The 18,999-nt window shown below is 40.5% G+C and overlaps 2 protein-coding genes across 2 annotated transcripts in view; one reads left to right on the plus strand and one right to left on the minus strand.

The window, feature by feature from the left end:
• PKN2 (protein kinase N2) overlaps window positions 1–1,264 on the minus strand; it is a 53,378-nt gene extending 52,114 nt beyond the window's left edge. Inside the window, exon 1 of the mRNA XM_041483570.1 lies at window positions 929–1,264. Within this exon, the coding sequence (XP_041339504.1) occupies window positions 929–976 (48 nt within the window). The 5' untranslated portion in view covers window positions 977–1,264. The remainder of the gene's footprint in view (window positions 1–928) is intronic.
• Window positions 1,177–12,840, plus strand: LOC121361998 (transcription initiation factor TFIID subunit 4-like). The gene is made up of 5 exons (XM_041483161.1): window positions 1,177–1,565; window positions 1,756–2,042; window positions 7,031–7,148; window positions 10,548–10,583; window positions 12,504–12,840. The coding sequence occupies exons 1-5, from the start codon at window positions 1,177–1,179 to the stop codon at window positions 12,538–12,540; spliced, it is 867 nt and encodes a 288-aa protein (XP_041339095.1). The 3' UTR covers window positions 12,541–12,840.
• Window positions 12,841–18,999: the final 6,159 nt, after the last annotated feature.

The raw sequence follows: 18,999 nt of genomic DNA on the forward strand, positions 1-18,999 counted from the left end.
ATGTACAATAAAAAAAAAAAAAAAAAAAAAGGAAGAAAAGAAAAGCAAGCTTTCTTCCGAACAAGCAAGCTGAAGAGGTAGCAGGTTGTGCTGACATTTAAAGATAAGAGCACCAAAGTGAAGCTCCGGAACTGCATCTAACCTTGCAGCTGACAAGAAGAAAAGTAACAGTTGCACAGGCAACCAAAACCGGTCAAATTACAGGGATGGAAAACCTCTAAGCCTTGAGCTTTCAACCTTTAACAGTGTTGCGGGGTCTTTTGGGATTGTTTTTTCGTAGTGACAAGAACCCTTGCCGTGCGACAAATCAAGTCGATCGCACCAATTTCTCCTCTTCCCGAGCTCAGCGTTCAAGGCCTACAAGAAGGAAGCTGCCCCGGCTCCTGCGCGGTGCCGCGTCCAGAGGAGAGAGAGGCTCTTTGCCTGACCCTGACGCGGGCGTGGGGTGGCCACCGGGAGCCCTCTGGGCCCGGCCCGGACGAGCGCCGTGCCCCGGGCGGGGGGGAGGGCGAGAGCTGCGGCCCCGTAGCGGCTCCGGGCGCGGGCAGCCCCGGGGCGGGCGCAGGGAGATCCCGGCGCGGCGGGGCCGGGGCCGGGGGCGCGGCCCGGGCAGGCCCCGCCGGAGGGACGCGGCCGCTCGGCGGGGGAAGGAGGGAGCCGAGCGCAGACAAAAGCGGGTCGCGGCCGGCGGCGGGGTGGGGCCGTGACCGGGCGGCGGCGCCTCCGCTCCCGGGGGAGAGCAGCGGGAAGAGGCCCGGGGTGGGCACGGGCTTCCGCCGGCCCCCCGGTCCGGCCTGGGCTGGGCTGGGGTGGGCGTCCCGCGCCGAGCGGCGGGCAGGGGGCGGCGGGGCGCGGCGGCTCCTCCGTCCTCCCCGCCAGGAAGGGAGGGGAGGGGAGTGGGGCTGGGGCGGCGCCCCTCGCCGCTTACCTGCGGCTCGGTGAAGAGGATCTCCCTCTCGGCCGCGTTGGACGCCATTTCGCCGGGGTTTGAAGTCCGCACCTGGGCGCTGCTGCTGCCGCTGCCGCCGCCGCCGGCGGGGAGGGGAGCGAGGGAGGCGGGTCCGGGGCCGGGACTAAGGGCGCATCGGGGGCGGGGGGAGCGCTCCGTGCTCAGGCAGGCGGGCGGGGGTGCGCGGGGGGGCCGCCGCCGACCCCTCTGCTCTCATGGGGGTCGCGATGGGCTGTGGGGCGCGGTGCGGCGCGTTCCCCGCGGGGCGGCGCGGAGCGGCGCGCTCCCCGCGGTGCGGAGCGGCGCGCTCGGAGCGGCGCGGAGCGGCGCGGTGCGTTCCCCGCCGTGCGGTGCCCGCGGTGCGCTCCCCGCCCGGGCGCGGCGCTCGGCCCTGGCAGCGCTGGGGCCGCCGCGGCTGCTGCGCCTGCGGCCGCCGCCGATGTCGCACCATTTGGCTGTCACCCTGTCGCAAAGGCGTCGCTGCTTTGCGGCTCCCGGAGCACGTGACTGTGCGGGGAGGAAGAGCGGGCTCCCTCGGAGGCGGAGAGCGGCGCGCGCCCCCCGGCCCCACCTCACCCGCGCGGGCCGAGCGGCGCGAGGCGCCGAGCGCGGGAAGGCGGGCGCGAGGCCCCTGACCCCCCTCAGCCCCTCAGCCCCTCGCTCCTCTCAGCCCCTCGCTCCTCTCAGCCCCTCACTCCTCTCAGCCCCTCACTCCTCTCAGCCCCTCACTCCTCTCAGCCCCTCACTCCTCTCAGCCCCTCACTCCTCTCAGCCCCTCACTCCTCTCAGCCCCTCACTCCTCTCAGCCCCTCACTCCTCTCAGCCCCTCACTCCTCTCAGCCCGTCAGCCCCTCAGCCCCGTCGCTCCCCTCAGCCCCATCGCTCCCCTCGGCCCCTCACTCCCCCTCAGCCCCGCGGCCGCCTCGCCGCCTCCCTCGTTGCACGCTCCGCTGGTTGGCGCTTCCCCATCCATTAGGCTCCAGCTCTGGGAATCCTGTCGTTTCCTCCTGTGGTGGCGGGATTTGGGGGGCGTCTGGCACATTCCGTGTGTTGGGGGCTGCAGAGGCTCGGCTCTCCCGGGCCCAGGAGACAGGTGAAGCCCTCAGTTTGTTGGGTAGCGAAGGCAGGTAGCTCAGGAAGCAGAGTTCACGCTTGTCTCAAGCAGCCACCTGCCGCCCTGGGGACCTGCAGCAGTGGCCCAGGAGGTTGTGGTGAGTGGGGGCTGTAAATGCTGTTTTTAACAGTTTAAAGAGCGAAACATTTGTACTTGGGATGCTTGATGAGATTTTTGGGGGTTGGCGCTGTTCAGTTAATCTGCAGAGTAATAAGGTTCTCAGAGCTTCAAAATGGGTTTGAGTGTCTGGGAGGAAATGGTTTCTCTTTCCTCGTGGCACCCTGTGACAAGACCGTTTCTTTTCAGCTTCCAGCCTGTGCCGAGTGTTGGTGGTTTTCTTCATCTATCCATTAAACCTGTGCTTTCTGTTGTCGAATCTGTGCCCACGTGCTTTCTCATTCCACCCTAATAATTGATGCTACGTTCGGCTAATTGGACTAATGCAAAATGCTCTGTGGAAGCAATTATAGCTTTCTGGGGTTTTTTTTTTCCTCTGTGCAGTTCATGTCAAATTCATAAGCTGAGGCATTTTTGATAGATTCCACTTCATGCAAGCATCATCAGCATTTGTTCTGTATATGGTACTGCATCTCTCTATGGCTACAGACCAATAGTAGTCTGTTTGCTCTAGGAATGCAAGTTAAACTTTGGAGGGTTTGTTTTGTTCTGGTTTGGTTTTTTTTGAGGAAATAGGAGTGGGATAAGTCAACATTAAATTATCACTACTATTCCTAGCAAATTTGAAGCATTTTAAGTGTGCTTATACTTCACTGTTGAGCACCAAACAGGCCTGACGACCTGAGGTACTATCATGCAGTAGAAAAATGTTTGTGAACATATGCACACAGTTAGTTTCACATAAAAGAAATATTAAGATAATTCTACAGTAACAATGCACATATTTACTGAAATTACAGTTTCACTGACTTACATGTAAGTAGCTATTTGATACAGTTCATAATCTTTCACATACACTAATTTTTGTCTAGACTTAGTCCACATGAAGCCAGTGGCTTAATTTCTGTGCTGTGTGGCCAGGCAATTACAGGCTCAGAGGAAAACTTTACTTGCTGATTTTGTAAAAGTCACTATTTTTGAAAGGCTCTTATCCAATGAAATGTGTGCTAGCCCAGCCTCAGTGGCAGTGGTATGAATGAGTGCTATTTCAGTGGGCCCATGTCCACAGCCATGAAATGACTTGTGGCACACAGTGCGTACAAACAGGATGGGTGGGATGGGGAAAGAAAGGCTTTTATATAATAATTTCTCCTTTTGACCATGATAGAATGATTCCAAATGTTTAAACTTTGTTTGAACTGGTGTTGAGAACAGATGTTGAAGGATATAAAGAAGTAATCAGAAATTACTGGATTAATGTGACAGTGACTTCATGTCCTTGTCAGCATGTATGTGGTCCATTACTGCAGCTCGTCTCCTTGCCTGGTCCCATTGCAAAGAAGAATCAATGTGCTTGCGTGTCTAGTTTACAAGAGGTCAGAGGGAAGATTTTGCACCAGAGAAAATTCACAGATATGAATGGGTGTCAACAAAGTTAGTGAAGCTTTAATATTGTTTCTAAAACAGGCAGCTGGCTTTGGTTCATGCTTAACTTAGCCTGCCTATTGAGTGTAGCCTAGAGCATATTATTAGTCCTGTCAAGACAAGGTGTGTAATCTTTTTTTGTATTCCAAATGTTACTTGCACAGCTTGGGAGGACACAGTCCTAGATTCTTTGATAGAAGTGTAGTGGCACAGGAATCTACCGAGAAACTGGTTTGGTAAAACAATATTAGCTTAGTTAAAGCTCTGATTCTTAATAATTCGTCCTTTAGAGTCTGAAAAGTACAAGGCAGTCCTGAACAACTGCGGCTCTGCATTTAAGTACTGTGACAGTGAATTACTGAGCAAGAGGGAACATTCCAAATGAGTCCCAAAATAGAAGGCAGTTAAGTACGTAAGTCTGAGAATTTACCATTAGATGGAATCCTGAGTTCAGCCTGTGCCTTAAAATATCTGAATGCAATCTCTTCAGCCATTATTCTGTTAGCTCATCCCTGCAGTCAACTGGCGAGCTAGAAAAGCAAACTGAATGAAATTGATGTCAATACTATTGGCTAAGCCTTTTAATTGTTTCTTTTCTTCAGGTTATGTTATTAAAGTCTTTGTCACAGAGACCTGGAAAAATGAATAGCTGAGACTTTCAGTGTTCCTGGTACAAAACACACCTTGTGAACCCTTAAGCACAGTACAGAACACTTTATATAAGTGTTCAGAATACTGTAAGCAAAACCAAAGGTATTTTTTAGGATAGTTCTAACTAGTCTAATGTGTCACCTAAGGAGGAGCTTACTTTCACTTCGTGATGCATGTAGAAATGAGGATTGACATGTGAAGAGCACCAGATAGGTGTTAATTGTATTATTATACTTACTACTGGCAAAACTCTACCAGAAAAAAAAAAGTGATTTCTTTTTTAGGCTTTTGGTTAATGTTGCTTGTTTAAATTAGTGATGTAGGTAGAGGGACAACAGTGTAGATATGTGCCTAGATATGGGCAAAATTAAACTCTTGGAAAGAAGAAATTGGATATGATGCTACCTATGCTCTTAATAGATGAGTGGGGCAGAGCAATACTAGCCCAGCTCACCACCTTTTTAAGCACAGAACAAGCTCTAAGAATTAGTGACCTTGTTAATGGTGGGGTAAAGGTTATTTGGTTTTGCAAGTAATATTGATAGCTGTTAAAGGAAATACTTGTCTCATAAAGCAGGAATGCTAAAATTCACACTTCAAGTTGACTTTGGAATAGCATTTAAGTTCTTTCACTTAGGAATAATGACAACTAACTATATAAAAGAAATGTAGCCCCAACATTAGTTAAAAAAAAACAACCCTCAAACCACTACCACCACCACAATAGATTTTCAATAATGTAACCATTAATTGTCCCAGACTTCTAGACAAAGCAATATTACTCTTGCATAGTTAACCCTCTAAGTTGGATCCTTTAAAAACATTATGAAATTCTGGAACTGTGAGACACAGAAAAATGAGATGGAGAATGTATACATCTTTGCCTCCTTTATTTGTTTACTTCAGCCTGACGGTGTTGAAAAAATAACATATTAATGAATAGTTTCCATCTTCCTGTTTTGCTTTGCAAATAATTGTGGGAATAGGAGAAATCTTTGTTTTATAAAGCTTCTAATACTACATTTTCCAACAAATTTAGGAATAAATATGTCTAGGTCAGGTTAAAACGTGAGACAAAGAATAAATTTATATAATAATGTTTCTTAGATCAACAGTTTCCTGGTGTTTATGAAAGAAAATGCCATAAGGGAGAAAATAAAAAATTGAAAAAATTTGAAGTGTGGATAATTTTCCTTTTTTTGAAAACTCACTTCTTTCATAGCACTTCTAAGGAATTAATTACCTGCCTTACACTCAGATTTCTCAAAGGGAAATCCGTGTAAGAAAAGGCTCCTGAGAGCATGGGAGCATATTGATGTACCAGTGCCAGTGAAGGGGATGAGTTTATGGCACGTCACAAACAGAAAACTAAAATGACTACCTGCATTTATTTAGCTCTTGTGGTGCTTGCAAATTTCATGTATACTTAAACTATTCCTTTATTACTAGTTTAATTACACAACTAATCTTACAACTTCTATGTGGATTACTGTGATGTAATCATAACCCTCCCAGCAATTGCTGCACAGTTTCTGCTTAAAATTTGTCTTCTATGTTTACATACTATTACCCAGGGCTAAGTGTAGGTATATGTTATGAGGCGTGGAGTGCAACAAACTTTATCTTACTATCTGTTTTATTAATTCTGGACCCTGGAAGACTTGCAGTCAGTGAGAAAAGAGTGCTCCAGGGGAAGGAGGTTCATTCCTGTTCGTTATGGCCTGTGTTTTTCTTTTCCATCCTTCTCTTATGAGGACAAGTCTGCCTCATGCCAGCTAATGTCAGTGGTACCTTGAGGAGAGGAAAGCCCTACCTGTGCACAACCAGCTGTTAAAATCAGTCCTCATTTCCCTAGAGGAGATCAACTTGGATTATTTGAAGTAATAACAAAATGCATTATGTGTTTACATTAAGGCTATGAGCCCACAAGTGGATCAACATTATCGATCACCTATGCTAAGTCCCAGTGATTCTAATTAATCTTGATTGCAGGATCCAGCTTATTATACTTGATGTTGTTTCTGCAAATGAGCTGCCCAGATGGACTCCTGTGCTTTCATTGAATCCACTGAAGTGAATGGGGCCTGGGGGCCTGGTGCAGCACTGGTAACATCAAGACCTTATTTTCAACAATGTAGATAAGAGATCAGTCCAAGCAAGGTAGCTATACCTCTGGATAGTTCCTGGTCTCATTGCTTTATTTCTGTAAATTGCAAACACGTTACTTCAAATGTTGACTAGGGGAAAATATCTTAGTTTTTTACAAAAACAAGCCAAGATGACAAATATGTCATCCTGTTATGAAGAAGGCTGATTTCCTGAAGAAATGTAAGTGGCTGGCTGTGACCTAAAGTTGCTATGAATAAACGTCAGAAAATTCAGGCTCAGGAGAAAATTGAAGGACTTTATTTGCAGCAGTAAGGTGTGTAACTTCCTATGATTCTAGGAAAATCAAGTTCCTCCAAAAAGTTTTTCAAATATAAGAGTTTTACAACTTCAGCTGAAATCCCAGTCTGCATTTGGAGGAAAGGGAAATGTATTGCAAGGGATGAGTCAGACATGGCTTACCCAGAGAAATCTTTGCAAAAGAGATCTGTGCTTGAAAGGCTGCTGCAGGGATGTCTCTTGCATGTTTGTGGTGTGGGGTTTGACCTGCATATGGGCAGTCTGTTGCTTCCAGAAATATTAGACTGCAGATTTGCTAGCAGCTCACATCAGGGTATAAAGAAGTCAGAAGATTGTGTCCATTTTTTTCTGCATCATGCTATCGACAGACTTGTCTCACCTTGTGTTGTGGAAGTTGATGTGTGTGACTTGTGAACTTCTGGTCATCCTCAACCAATTTGAACTTGCTGTTTTGAAATCTGCAACAAAGACTGACAAAATCAGGAAGTAAGTCCTTTGTATGACATGTCTGGTGATACAGCAGCTATACATCAGTGTTTTCTTAACTCTAATATGTTTGTGGACACATAAATAACTATGTTGAATGGTCCTGAAACAGACTTCATCAGACACTCAGTCTTAGATGGTAATGACTTCTGGTCATGATTAACTTGATGGCTGTTTTTTTTTTCTCCATGTCTTTATCTCTTCTCAGAGACAGTAGCCTGCATATGTAACTCTGTCAGGGATTGAAGTCCTAAGTAGTTATTAACTTGTACTTAGTAGGCAATGTCTCTGAATTAAAAGGGCAGATCTATCTTCATCTAATGAACACTTAGAACAAGAGTTACCTGGCAGGTTTGTAGCTAGCTCTAATTGCATTCTTCTTGCTCTGCTGGGACGGACATCCCCAGGAGAAAAGAGAGCTTAAAAACTTCTAGAGAAAATGACAATTGCATTAAACAATATAAAGAGAAAAATATTCCAAAAAGTTTTGATACCAACTATGTTTTTACGTCCCCCTCACTCTTCCTTGTCTTAACTCCCTCACCTTCAATTTTTTTTATTCTTAGGCTGTGGCAAACATGCTGTCATGTAATTTAGTGCAGCTTTACATTGCTTTCATTTATGTTCTGCTGCTTGTGAACCCTGTGGTTCAGAGATGGCTTGGTACAGTGTATTCCCCTTAATTAAGTGTTATTTAAGCATAAGGGGAAGTAAGACTAATCCCCCTCTCTCTCTTCTTTCCTTCTTTTTTTCCTTTTTTTTTCTTCTTTTTCTTTTTTCTCCGCCATCCCTGGAGAGTGATGGTTATAACACAAGTGAGCGGGGAAGTTAATCACACTTATCACATTTGGGATATACCTTTTTAGCTACCTGTAATTTCCACACATTTCAGGTTCTTCAAAGGCATTTTCTCTTGTGTGAAAGAATCTGCTGGCGTTTTCATGTTTTCTGAAAAAAAACACAAGGTAGAAAGGCTTAGGTGAGATTTCTTAGGTTAGATTTCTGTAGTGAAGCCTAGTTACAAAGTTACTTGTGGAGTGACTCTTCTGTAAAGTGTCACTGTAAAGTGAAGTGATTTGGCGTCTGAGAGATTAATTAAATTCTTGTGCTTCTCGTAATTTGCTTAGATACATAAGTGCCAGTGATTTCTTAAAGTGTAAAGTGTTTTCTTGTGAGGACTTAATGTCATGGGTTTTGTGTTCTAGGGCAAACACTGGAAGTCTCAAAGACTAAGCTGAATCGGTTTGGGTTAAGTTGGTTGAAATGGATTCATTGAAATCCCACACTGTCACCCTGGCCTCGGCTTTGAATTGTTTATTATCATCACATAATGAAATCTAAAACTTTCAAGTTGATTTGTCTAGCAGGTAGTTTGCAGTTAGTGAACTTGTTTGTTCTTTATAAGAAAAATGAGCGTAGAAGCCACTGAAAAATGGGGGGGAAACGTTTTGGAGCCTTGACCTGTTTTCTGTAGCTACCCTGTCAAGGAGCAGTCAGCCAGAGGCAATCACTGAGGTGGACGTAATGGAGGAGAGGTCTGAAGGATACTGGTTTGATATTTGAAATGTGATAATGTGGATGTTCTTTATGTTCGTTTATGTCTTTGCTTGCTGCAGTGTTAACATGTTAGCTTTAACGAAGGCGGCTTTTACACAAGTGCCAGAAGTGTCTTCACTAATGCAGCATGCTCTCATTCTTGGCTTGTTCTTTGCTTTCTTCTCCTGGCTGCATACACCCCTCTTCCCCCCCCGCCCCCTGAAGTAGTTCAGCAATGGAGCAAGGCATACAAATGAACTGTAACAAAACATAATAATATAATAATAAGGTTTACCCTCCTCCTGTCCTGTATGCTTTCTCTTCATTCTGAGGTCCATCTGGTAAGCCATTGAACAGCAATGTCCTTAATGACTATTTGGTTGAGATAAGAGAGGTAAGAGATTAGATTAATTGAACCTGGGTGAAATGTGGTCATGATAGTGATGGACATGATGGGAATATATCAATGATGCATCTTCAGAAACTTTAGAACCATGGCTGCCTTCTGTAAGAGAGAAACGCACAGTTGCCTTAAGAGCTGTGTAAACAGCCTAGTGTTTGGGTTTTGTTTATCATAAATCATGATAGATAATAGTAACAGTTCTTGGAAGAAAGCACCACAACTAGACATTAAAAGCATGGATTTTCAGCATGGATTTTCAGCCAAGATTAGGACACAACAGTAAATCCCATTGCTATTTGCACCTGTTATGCAGGTGCACATTGATTTAACATTAGAAAAGTTCATTAATAGGACGTACATTAAAATGTATACTGTATTATGATGTTTAAAGACCTTAGATGCTGTAGACTGTTCATGATGCTTAGATTATCATACTTATCAATCAGAAATATGAATATTTCATAAGTATGGTATAACAGAAGTCTTTTAAAAGAAAAAGCAGAGGCCGGTTGGGGATTGCTTTTCGCAGGCTGTCCTTAACTGTGTTTATTTCTTCCCCTTTTTCCAGCAAATCCAATATTAAAAAAGGATTGTAAGACCCATGTAATCATTGAGGATTTACTTTCTTGGTGCCTCAGAGCTGCATTCAGCAACAACACCATTGTTCTGTTTTTAAACATAAATATCACCTTCACAAGGTATAGATAGATGTTATCAGGTGGTGCTTTGGTTAGTAAAAATAGTAAATTGTTGCTTGAAAATAACATTACAAATATAAATAGACGTAGCTTCAACTTTTGGTTTTATACTGACAGAAGGCACTGTAGCTCTACTGCCATCTTAGATACGAATTGGGACTCAAGCTAATGAGGTCATGTCTCTTTTCCTTTTGTGTTAGTACCAAATATTCTTAACTCTGAGTTTGATACTAAAATACAGAAGAATTCTAACTATATAGTAGTTAGGCTAAAGTTCAGGGTAGGATAGAATAATCTCTGCTGGCAAAAAGTGTCTGGTGAATAGACAGCATAGTATTCTGATAAACTGCTTAATATTTCTTAATGCTTAATGTTTCTCAAGATTAGGAAATGTAGATTTGTGAATTAATTAAATTAACAGTTTACCAGAAGTGGTTTAGAATTGCACTTTACCTTACACTGTTTCCAGTCTTTGCTTCAATACAGGCAAAATATAGAAACATTAGTGTTTATTCATATGCAGTTTTCCTTTTACTTGCATAATATGCAAGGACACAGTATTTCTAAGTATCCTTAGCCTAAAAAGGAAAAAATAAATCTGTAATGGAAAAGGTAAAAGAATCTTTAGAAATGGAATCTTAATATTAAATTGCTCCATCTAGTGGCTATTTTCTAAAATTGACATTTTTCTTTAGTGATTCTTATTCTTTCATAATAATTATGCCTCTTAAGAATTTAAGATTGAATTCTTCTTTTACATAGGAAGCTCTCTACCAAGGGAACTGCACATGTGACAAGGTACAAACTTTGATTTTCCTTCCAGTTTCTTCTGAGGATTTGTACTGTTTACTTCAGTGGAAGCGAGCCTTAGGTGTCCAAGTGCCTCAACTGCTTTTGAGATCTTGGTTTTAGTGACTTACTGGTTTTTTTCGGGTTCTTCTTGGGCCTGGGAGGGAAAACAGAGAAGCTGGATTGCATAAATAGTACAATAAGGATGAAATTTCTGATTCTGTGTCTAAGAGTTAAAATACCCAGTGACTTATGTACTGAGTCCAGTACATAGTTAGATGCATAGTGATACCTATTGAGATGCATCTCGTGTCTTAACATGAGAGAAATATCAGTTGCAGATTGTTTCATCCAAATGCTTTAACTAGCACTGATGCTGTACTTTTCATAATAATTATGAATAATTGAATGATCTGTTAGTGTAAGTATACTTTGTAAGCAATTGGAATTCTTGTGCCAATCAAGGTGAAAACACCTGTGTTTCCCAATTATGAGAATAGGAAAAAATTCAAAAGAAAAATGTTCAAGAAGAGATTTAATCCGGACATCTCTGATGCTTTATTCATTTGAACACCTTGAAAAGACAAAAAAGCAAAAAAGAGGGAGCTCTTGAGGAGACCTGCGAATTTCTTGCTGCCGACTGCTGTGATCCCTTGTGCAGCTGACTTTAATGGGAACTGAGATGCTTACGAATGCAAAATCGTAGAACAATGAATCACTTTCAGGGTGATTGGTATTGTTTTTCAGTTTCTGAATAGAGCCCAAAACTGTGCAACCAGCAGATGAAGTCTTGCAGAACACAAAAAACATTTAAAAATGAAAAGCAAGAAAAAGGGCTAACTAAAATAGTCTAAATCCAAATTTTAAGTATTAGATTTTTTTAAAAAGAAAGTTGTCTGTTCTTGAGAATGTAACAGGTGCATTGGACTTGCTTACTCCTCTGTCCTTTACTTTTGTCATTAATTTTTCAGTTTGGTTAATCTCCTACCTTTAATTTCCTGGTAAATTAATTTTCTCCTCATTTAATGTCTAAATACTCCTTTAATATTAAGAAACTGCTCTATAAGACTAGAAGAGTTGCATTGTATTCCAAGACTACTGTTGTTTTTATTATTCACTTGAATAATGGAGCATAGACCTTGTAGTGCACTTTTCCAGACTTCCTCTTCCCAATTAGTTTGGTCACTTATAATTGCAGATTGTTATTCCTATCTTCCTTTCCCAGGCCACTAAATATCACAATTGTGTAAGTTCCCTACATGCTAAGTAAAGTTTCCTTGCAGCGTACATTTTAACCCCAGCTGTTGTACTTTTGGCTTAACTTTCAAAGTTTGAAATATAAGGTAGCTCATCCTGATGGTAGTGCATGAAGAAATAATTAATTGCTGTGAAATGGAATGGTGCTTTATCTTAAAACAGTAGAATTTTTCTTTGAATTAATTAAAAATATGTATATGAAATCTTTCTTGTTTCCTGAGGCAGATATATTGTCAGAGTATGCCTTGTGCTGATTTGTACTGGTTCAGTTCTGTTCCTCTCTGGGGTTGCTCTGTTGTGTCTTTGTAGTGATTTTGATATTGGAAAACATCTTTGCCATTTTATTTCTCATCCCATCGAAAATGCCTTGCTATTGTAGTAAAACATAATTGTTTCATGGCTGAGCCAAACAGCAGCAGTCCCAGGAAACATTCAGCATGTGCACTGAGGGAGGCAATATTTGATGTACACTCCTCTATTTTTTTTCAAGATGTACTCATCAGAACCTGGCTGTTATCCACATGCAGCATAAATAAATATTTGGCATTGACCACTTTCTCTTTAGGCTTCATCTTTGCTTCTGTAATACTTCCTTGGTTTCCAGCACAGTATGTCTTTTTAAAAATGTTATGGGTGGGTACAAAAATGGTGAGCATGTTTATCTTTTTGCAGGTTACTGAGGGTACCGATGCTGATCCATCTGATCTGAGCCTTTTCTCTGAACAACTTCCATAGGACAGTGCAGGACCTGCAGAGTTGTTGGGTTTTTTTGGCATTATCCTGGACTTGAAGAGCTTGCTTTTCTCCCAAATTGTTTACATTATCAGGGTGCTTATTCCATAAACTTACTGCTGGACTGTGTGACTTAATTGGGCAAATAACTATTATTCTCTTTCATCAAAAAGTGATTCTAGATCTCCAAGCATGGCTAACCTCTTTCATTTTGGATTGTAATAAAATCTAATCTTACTGATTATTCAACCCTTTTTGATCATATAGATGTTATCTCCCTGAAAGAAATAAATGCCACATTTTTTTCTTTTTGTTTTGGTTTGTTTGTTTTCAGTACATTCTTACCATTGATGATTTTCTAGTTCGTTCAGGTTTAACTCCTTCTTAAACTTTCTTTCTTATGATTCTTATTGAGTATCATATTCTAACTTCTGTGGTGTTTCCATGGTTGGCCTTCTCTTAGCTAATTGAAAATAACTGATTTTCTCATCCACCTCTAATCAAAAATAATGTCCATTTTAGTGGCATGTACTGTGAAAAAGAAAACCAGAATGTGATTTCTTGTCTCCATGTATTTCCATGCTGACAGGTAAAAAAGCATTCTGCTCAGTTGTTCTACTCAGGTTTGTTTTGTTTTGGACTTTTAACCTCTGATACCATATGATCTTCAGGAATAATTTCAGTCCTAATATTGTAGCTAATCTGAAATTATTTTAATTATGTCTCTTCCATGACTGCAGAACAGCTAGTGGGCTGTTTTGGTGCTCCTTTCTAGATTTACTGCTATCAAAGCAGAAGTCAACATTGAGAAGCATTTTTTCAGTCCATCAAGCTCTCCTTGTCTGCATCCATGTTTCTGTGAAATTGTGAATCAAAGCTTTAGAAGCAGAACATCTGAAGCAGAATTAGGCATTCTTATTCTGGACAGGTGGAGTCACATGGTATTTCATTAGCATACCTAAGAATCCTTATGCAGAAGTCCTGAATGTCTCTGCTCGATTGTAAAGACAACCAGTAAAAAGGACCACTTAAGTACAGAGCAGAGAAGTGACACTGTACTTGGCTTTTGCCAAGACTTCTGATACTTCCTGTGTTTATTCCTAATGTGAACTTCCCACTGTTTAATTAAACATGGCTGCTCATAGCATCCTATTTTCTTTAGCAAATTCCAATCACAGCAGTTATTCTCAGACTTGACAGACTGGCAGCTGGAGATATGAACCAGGCATAGCGGGGAAAAATTGAGGTGTTCAAGGACTTCTAGATATCTCTTATCTTTTCAGTTGCTTCTCTTCTCTTTTTTTCCCCCTCTTTTTTTCTTCTGTGTTTCTAAACTGAATTTTGTCCTGTTATTCTTCTAGAGTAGAATTGTGGGGTTTAAGTTTTCCCTCCTCTCCTGTGAGTAAAAAGTAGGTTACGATATGCCAGGTGATTGGAACAGAACAGAATAAGGGATTGCAATGGAGGCAAACATTGCCTAGACGTAGCATTTTTCAGTCTACTTTCTGGGTTTAGCATTAGATTTGTGTGTTGGAGTGTAGAACTGGACATTGTAGAAAGCTCCAACAGAAAGACAGGATGTCCTTCTGAAGCACATCAATCTTATTTAATAACACTTTTCTGGAAAAAGTCTGTATATTGTGCCCTCAACAAGCAAGACAAGGAATTCAACCTCTGATTAAAGGTCCCAAAAAAGTTCTTGTGGGAATTGAGCTGAGATATATGTGCAGATGCAGCTGCTATATGTATCAGAATGTCTTGTGCAAACCAAAATTAAAAGTTGGTAGTTACTGTATTTGAGCAAATTTAGAGTCTGGAAGGCTGATGCATCTGGATCATACAATTTTGTATCTGTTAAGAGGTAACAGGCCTGTGTTACACTACGATACTGTAGGAGGATGCAGTGTCCCACAAGGCTATAGGAAATGCACCTGACTTACTGAGAAACAGAAACAACACCTGTGGCTTTCTAGTGATGAGATTGTTTCCTAAGGCCATAGGATGTTTTGCTAAAAAGGATGGATAGATTACATTGAACTTAGTTTGAAATTTGCCTCTATTATACATAATATTGTGTCATGTTTGTTTGCCGTAAGACAGTAATCACATACCTCTCTGCATGTTCTCCTGCAAACAGGTCTGCATCATGAATTTCCTGTGCACCATCACATTTATTGTTTTCTGCTTCCAGAGCTATTGAGATGCTTTCCAGTTACAGACTTAATTCTACAACTCACCCACCTTGTCACCATGTAACTTGCCATCCTCACAAGGTTGCATATTTGATCTTATGACTATTTTCTTTTCTTCCACACAAGAGGTGACTTTGAAATGACCTAAAACAATTGCTTTACTGTGTTATGAAAGAACACTTGGGTTATGGTGCTCAAATAGCAGGGTCTGCCACTCATGTGAAGATATGGAAAATAGTGGATTCTTGGCCTCTGAAAACAGATAAATCATACTTTTCTGACTTAGTAAAAGCTTGAAGACTTGGCAAAAATAACTGGGTATTAGTTTGCTGAAAAGAAATTTGGCAGAGCTGACAGGAGAAGCTAGGAAAATTATCAGCAAATGTGTTAAACTTTGATTCTAAGCAACCAAAGGATACCTGTCCTCATTATTTGTGTTAAGTCTCTGTGGTCACTTGGAGAAGAATAATGTGACAAATAATCCAAATGGATCAGTCATATCATCAGTATAATCAGTCATATAATCTTGCTTGGTTTCACTCCTTGATTGGAAAGCTAATTAAGTATTAAGGGGTTGTATACCTTTGTACTTTCTGTTTCATTTAATTCAGAAAGTGCAGTAGGGGATCTCTGCTTTGCAGAAAGATTTAACAACAGCATACAGGCAAAGGAGACTGCACTGCAGCATGCAAATAGTGACTGTGGTCTTACCACTGCAGAATCCTGTTTGAATTGAGTAAATCCAGTTTATTGGGCTGAGTATACACAGATTATCTGACTAATTTATGTATAGTAATGCTAATGTTGTTTTTTGAGACCTGTCCCTGTGCGCATGTGCTTTAAAGATGGCACTATCATACAGCATTCTTGTGTGGTTTGCCAATTATTTTTTATTTTGTCCAATAAGTCATCTTTGAAGTTAGAGTTGCAGATAACTTTCCTGTTTGTTCTGAGATTCCCAGATTTCTAAAGGCTGTAGAATATTTTAAGTCAAAGCATGGAATCCTATATAAAAAATGGACTTCAGTCATAATGCGTTTTTTGCTGCTTAGCACCAATGAATTGTTAGCCCACAGAAAGTCAATAGGAAATTACCTGTTAATAAGCTCATTAGCATCATGTAACTAAAAGCAGAATTAGGTTTGTATTTCAAGAAAGTTCATTTGTAGAAGACAGTTGAAATAACAGGAGTGGTGGCTTTTTGTTTCACCTTATGGAAAGAGATTAAAAAGATAGTACTTTTGTCCTTACAGTGAGTTCCCTGAAGGCCAGTAATTTAAATTCAAAAATGCTAAACATTTTTGTGATGAATTAGAAACTTTTCCTAGATTGTTCCAATGAAGGAACAATGTTCCATTCTCTATATGACAGTTCACCTTATCCAGATTTTTTTTTTTAACCATCATTGTGGAGACACACATGCCCAAAACATCATCATCTGTGTATTTTTCCTACCTTTCTGTTCTTAATAGGAAGTTGGGGCCCTCAAACTTTCTTATGTTGATTTGATGTTGTTTTTGTAAGCGGAACAAACTTCCTTAATCAGTAAACCAGAAAAATGGATGGAACCTGCTTTCCAAAACTATTTCCAGAGATAGTGGAAAACACTCAGTGGAGGCTTCTGTTAATTTAAACTGTTGAGTTGGCAGCCTTGGCCACTCTCTTCCCCACTAGGATGGGGAATAGAAACTTTTCCATTCCTGCTGTAACCACACATTCTGTCACTGATGACTGAATGGGTAAGATGCAAGGATAAAGGAAGTAGCTGAATTACTATACTTATTTAATCTTCTTTTAACTATTGAGATTTCAATTAGAAAAAATTGTAACTACAGTCTTGGCATTCATAGGAATTAAATGTCACAAGTGAAGCAAATTCTGTGTAATGACTTTCCTACAAGGATTCTAATTCTGCTGGTTTGACTTGCTCGGAAGCTGCTGTATAGGAGACTTCATAAGAACTCTAGGATCAACGGTTAGTATTTGCCTCAGTTCAGTAATTGTTTTCTTTTATGCTACTTTTTAGAGTGCTCTGACAAGGAAGGAATGAACAGCTTATCTTATCAAGATTTATAGTCAATAGCTTCTGTAGTCTTGTGAAGAAGACATCTGCTGTGCAAATAGCAAGGTTAAAGTGATTGCACATGAAGTAAATACAAACTTCAGCTAGTATTTCATCCTGAAAACCAGTCTGAACAATACTTAGATAACTTCATGTAATGAAAGCCCTTTCATAATCTTGACCCATATACAATTTTGTCAAATCCAAGGTCAGATAGAATTTAAAAAATAAGCTTTGTTTGAACTTCTGTAACCATGATTTCACAATTGTAAGCATGCTCTTTAATAAAAAAAAAAAAAAAAAAGAGCACTAGTGTTGTGTTGTGGGTTTAAAAAAAAATTCTTATATAAGTCTCAGAGTTTGATCACTTGTAATAGAAAAGAAAGTATTATCTATTTGTTTAGGAAATATCTTCTAAACCATTGCAGCAGCAGACAAAAGGAGTTCATTTCAAATTGATTAATGTGCTATAAGTGCCTGGAATTGCTTGGTCTAGTCACTTTGTTGCTTTCTCATCTCTCTGAAAAATCAAATGAAGCATCTGAAGATACCTGATTGATGCAGTCAGCTTTGTACTGATATTACAGTGCATTTCAGGAAATGTTCAAAGTGGGGCAATAATTTTCAATCTATTTTCAAGCATGCTGCAGTAAAGTTTTCTATCAGATTATACGAAGTCCATTTCTCAAAGAACTGTGGATTTTTGTGTTGTGCATTTGAGGGCAGGTGCTTTTATGCATGGACCTTTATAAATATGTATGAGAAAACGATGTGTTGGTGATATTGCCTACTGTTGTAGGATGCCGAGGTGCATTTTTTTTCTCCATAACCATACTACCTCTTTTGCTTCTATACGAGCTTTAATTATTTTATTTTCTCAGAAGCAATGTATAACTTGGTTTCAGTTCATATGGTATGTGCAAATTTTCCAAATCTTGCTGCAGAAGGTTTCAAGACCAAATCCAGTAATTCATTGGTAAGAATGTTGAAGTACAGGAAACTGTAACAAAGAAGATTATTTTCCTCCTAAATAGAGAATTTAGACAAGATAGTATTACTAATTCCTATATTTGTTTTTCTCAGCTTGCAAGGAAAGCATGAATTACCTTAAATTATAAATTCTTCAAAGTCTTAGATGTGGATGTGATGTGGCCAGTAGTTCATGCACCTGAGCTTCCTGAAGCTGTATAAAAATCTTACTGTTGATTTGGTTTCTTTATGAAAGCATTTAGTGAAACAAAAGCATAGCCTTTTGTATCCATAAGCTGTACATGCAAACTCTGCAGGAGATCTTGAGCTGCAATAAAGGTGGAAATACAGAAAATCTTTAAAATTCCCTCAGGAACCCCCTCTAGTTCATAGCAGAATGGCTGACTGCTGGCCAGCACCAGTACTCTGTGACCCCTTCTGACATAGCTTGTAGAGGCTGGAGGATGAGTTAGTGCTGCTTCTAGAACCATTAATGAATCAAATTTTAAATGTGGATTCTCATGCTCAGTGGTGTGAGAAAGTCCATTGCTCTGAGAAGAAACCAGGAAAGAGAAACATTATCTTAAATTTAGATTTTGTATAGCTGAATAAAAGATGTCTTTTTCTTCTGATCAACCCCAAAACCAACATTGTTGGTGTCTTACACCAGCATGATGAAAGAAATATCTGATTTTATTAGCATATTGCCATGATTTGTATAGCATATCTTGTCTGTGTACTCTGAAAGCTGCCTGATACAGTTTTCAGTGTTATTCTTTCTTGGTCTAAAATACAATGGAATATCCTGTTCAGGATGAAAAATAGCAGAATACATTTAAGCCTGTACTTAACTTCCATTGAATGTAATGAGATTGGAAAAAGGCTTGTAAATTCTAATATGCGTAAGTATTCTCACATAGAAATACTTAGGAAAGATTATTTCAAGATATTAATCCTCAAAAATGGAATGCTGACACTCTTAAAAATTTATTGAACACATTTGGTAAAAAGTATTCTGCTGTCTTTTGAGAGCAAAGCAATTGTGTCTTGAAAATCTGGAAGTGGAGCACAAACATGATGAAATTAGTCTCAAGATCATTGATATAAACCTTAAATAGGGTCTCCTAATGGTAATGATTTACCAAAATTATTTCTTTTAAGTAGCTGAAGCAGTAACACAAGTGAATATTCTTTTGCAGTATAAATTGTATTC

Source organism: Pyrgilauda ruficollis, unplaced genomic scaffold (assembly GCF_017590135.1).
Source record: "Pyrgilauda ruficollis isolate IOZ18807 unplaced genomic scaffold, ASM1759013v1 scaffold6, whole genome shotgun sequence".
Classification (NCBI taxonomy): Eukaryota; Metazoa; Chordata; class Aves; order Passeriformes; family Passeridae; genus Pyrgilauda; species Pyrgilauda ruficollis.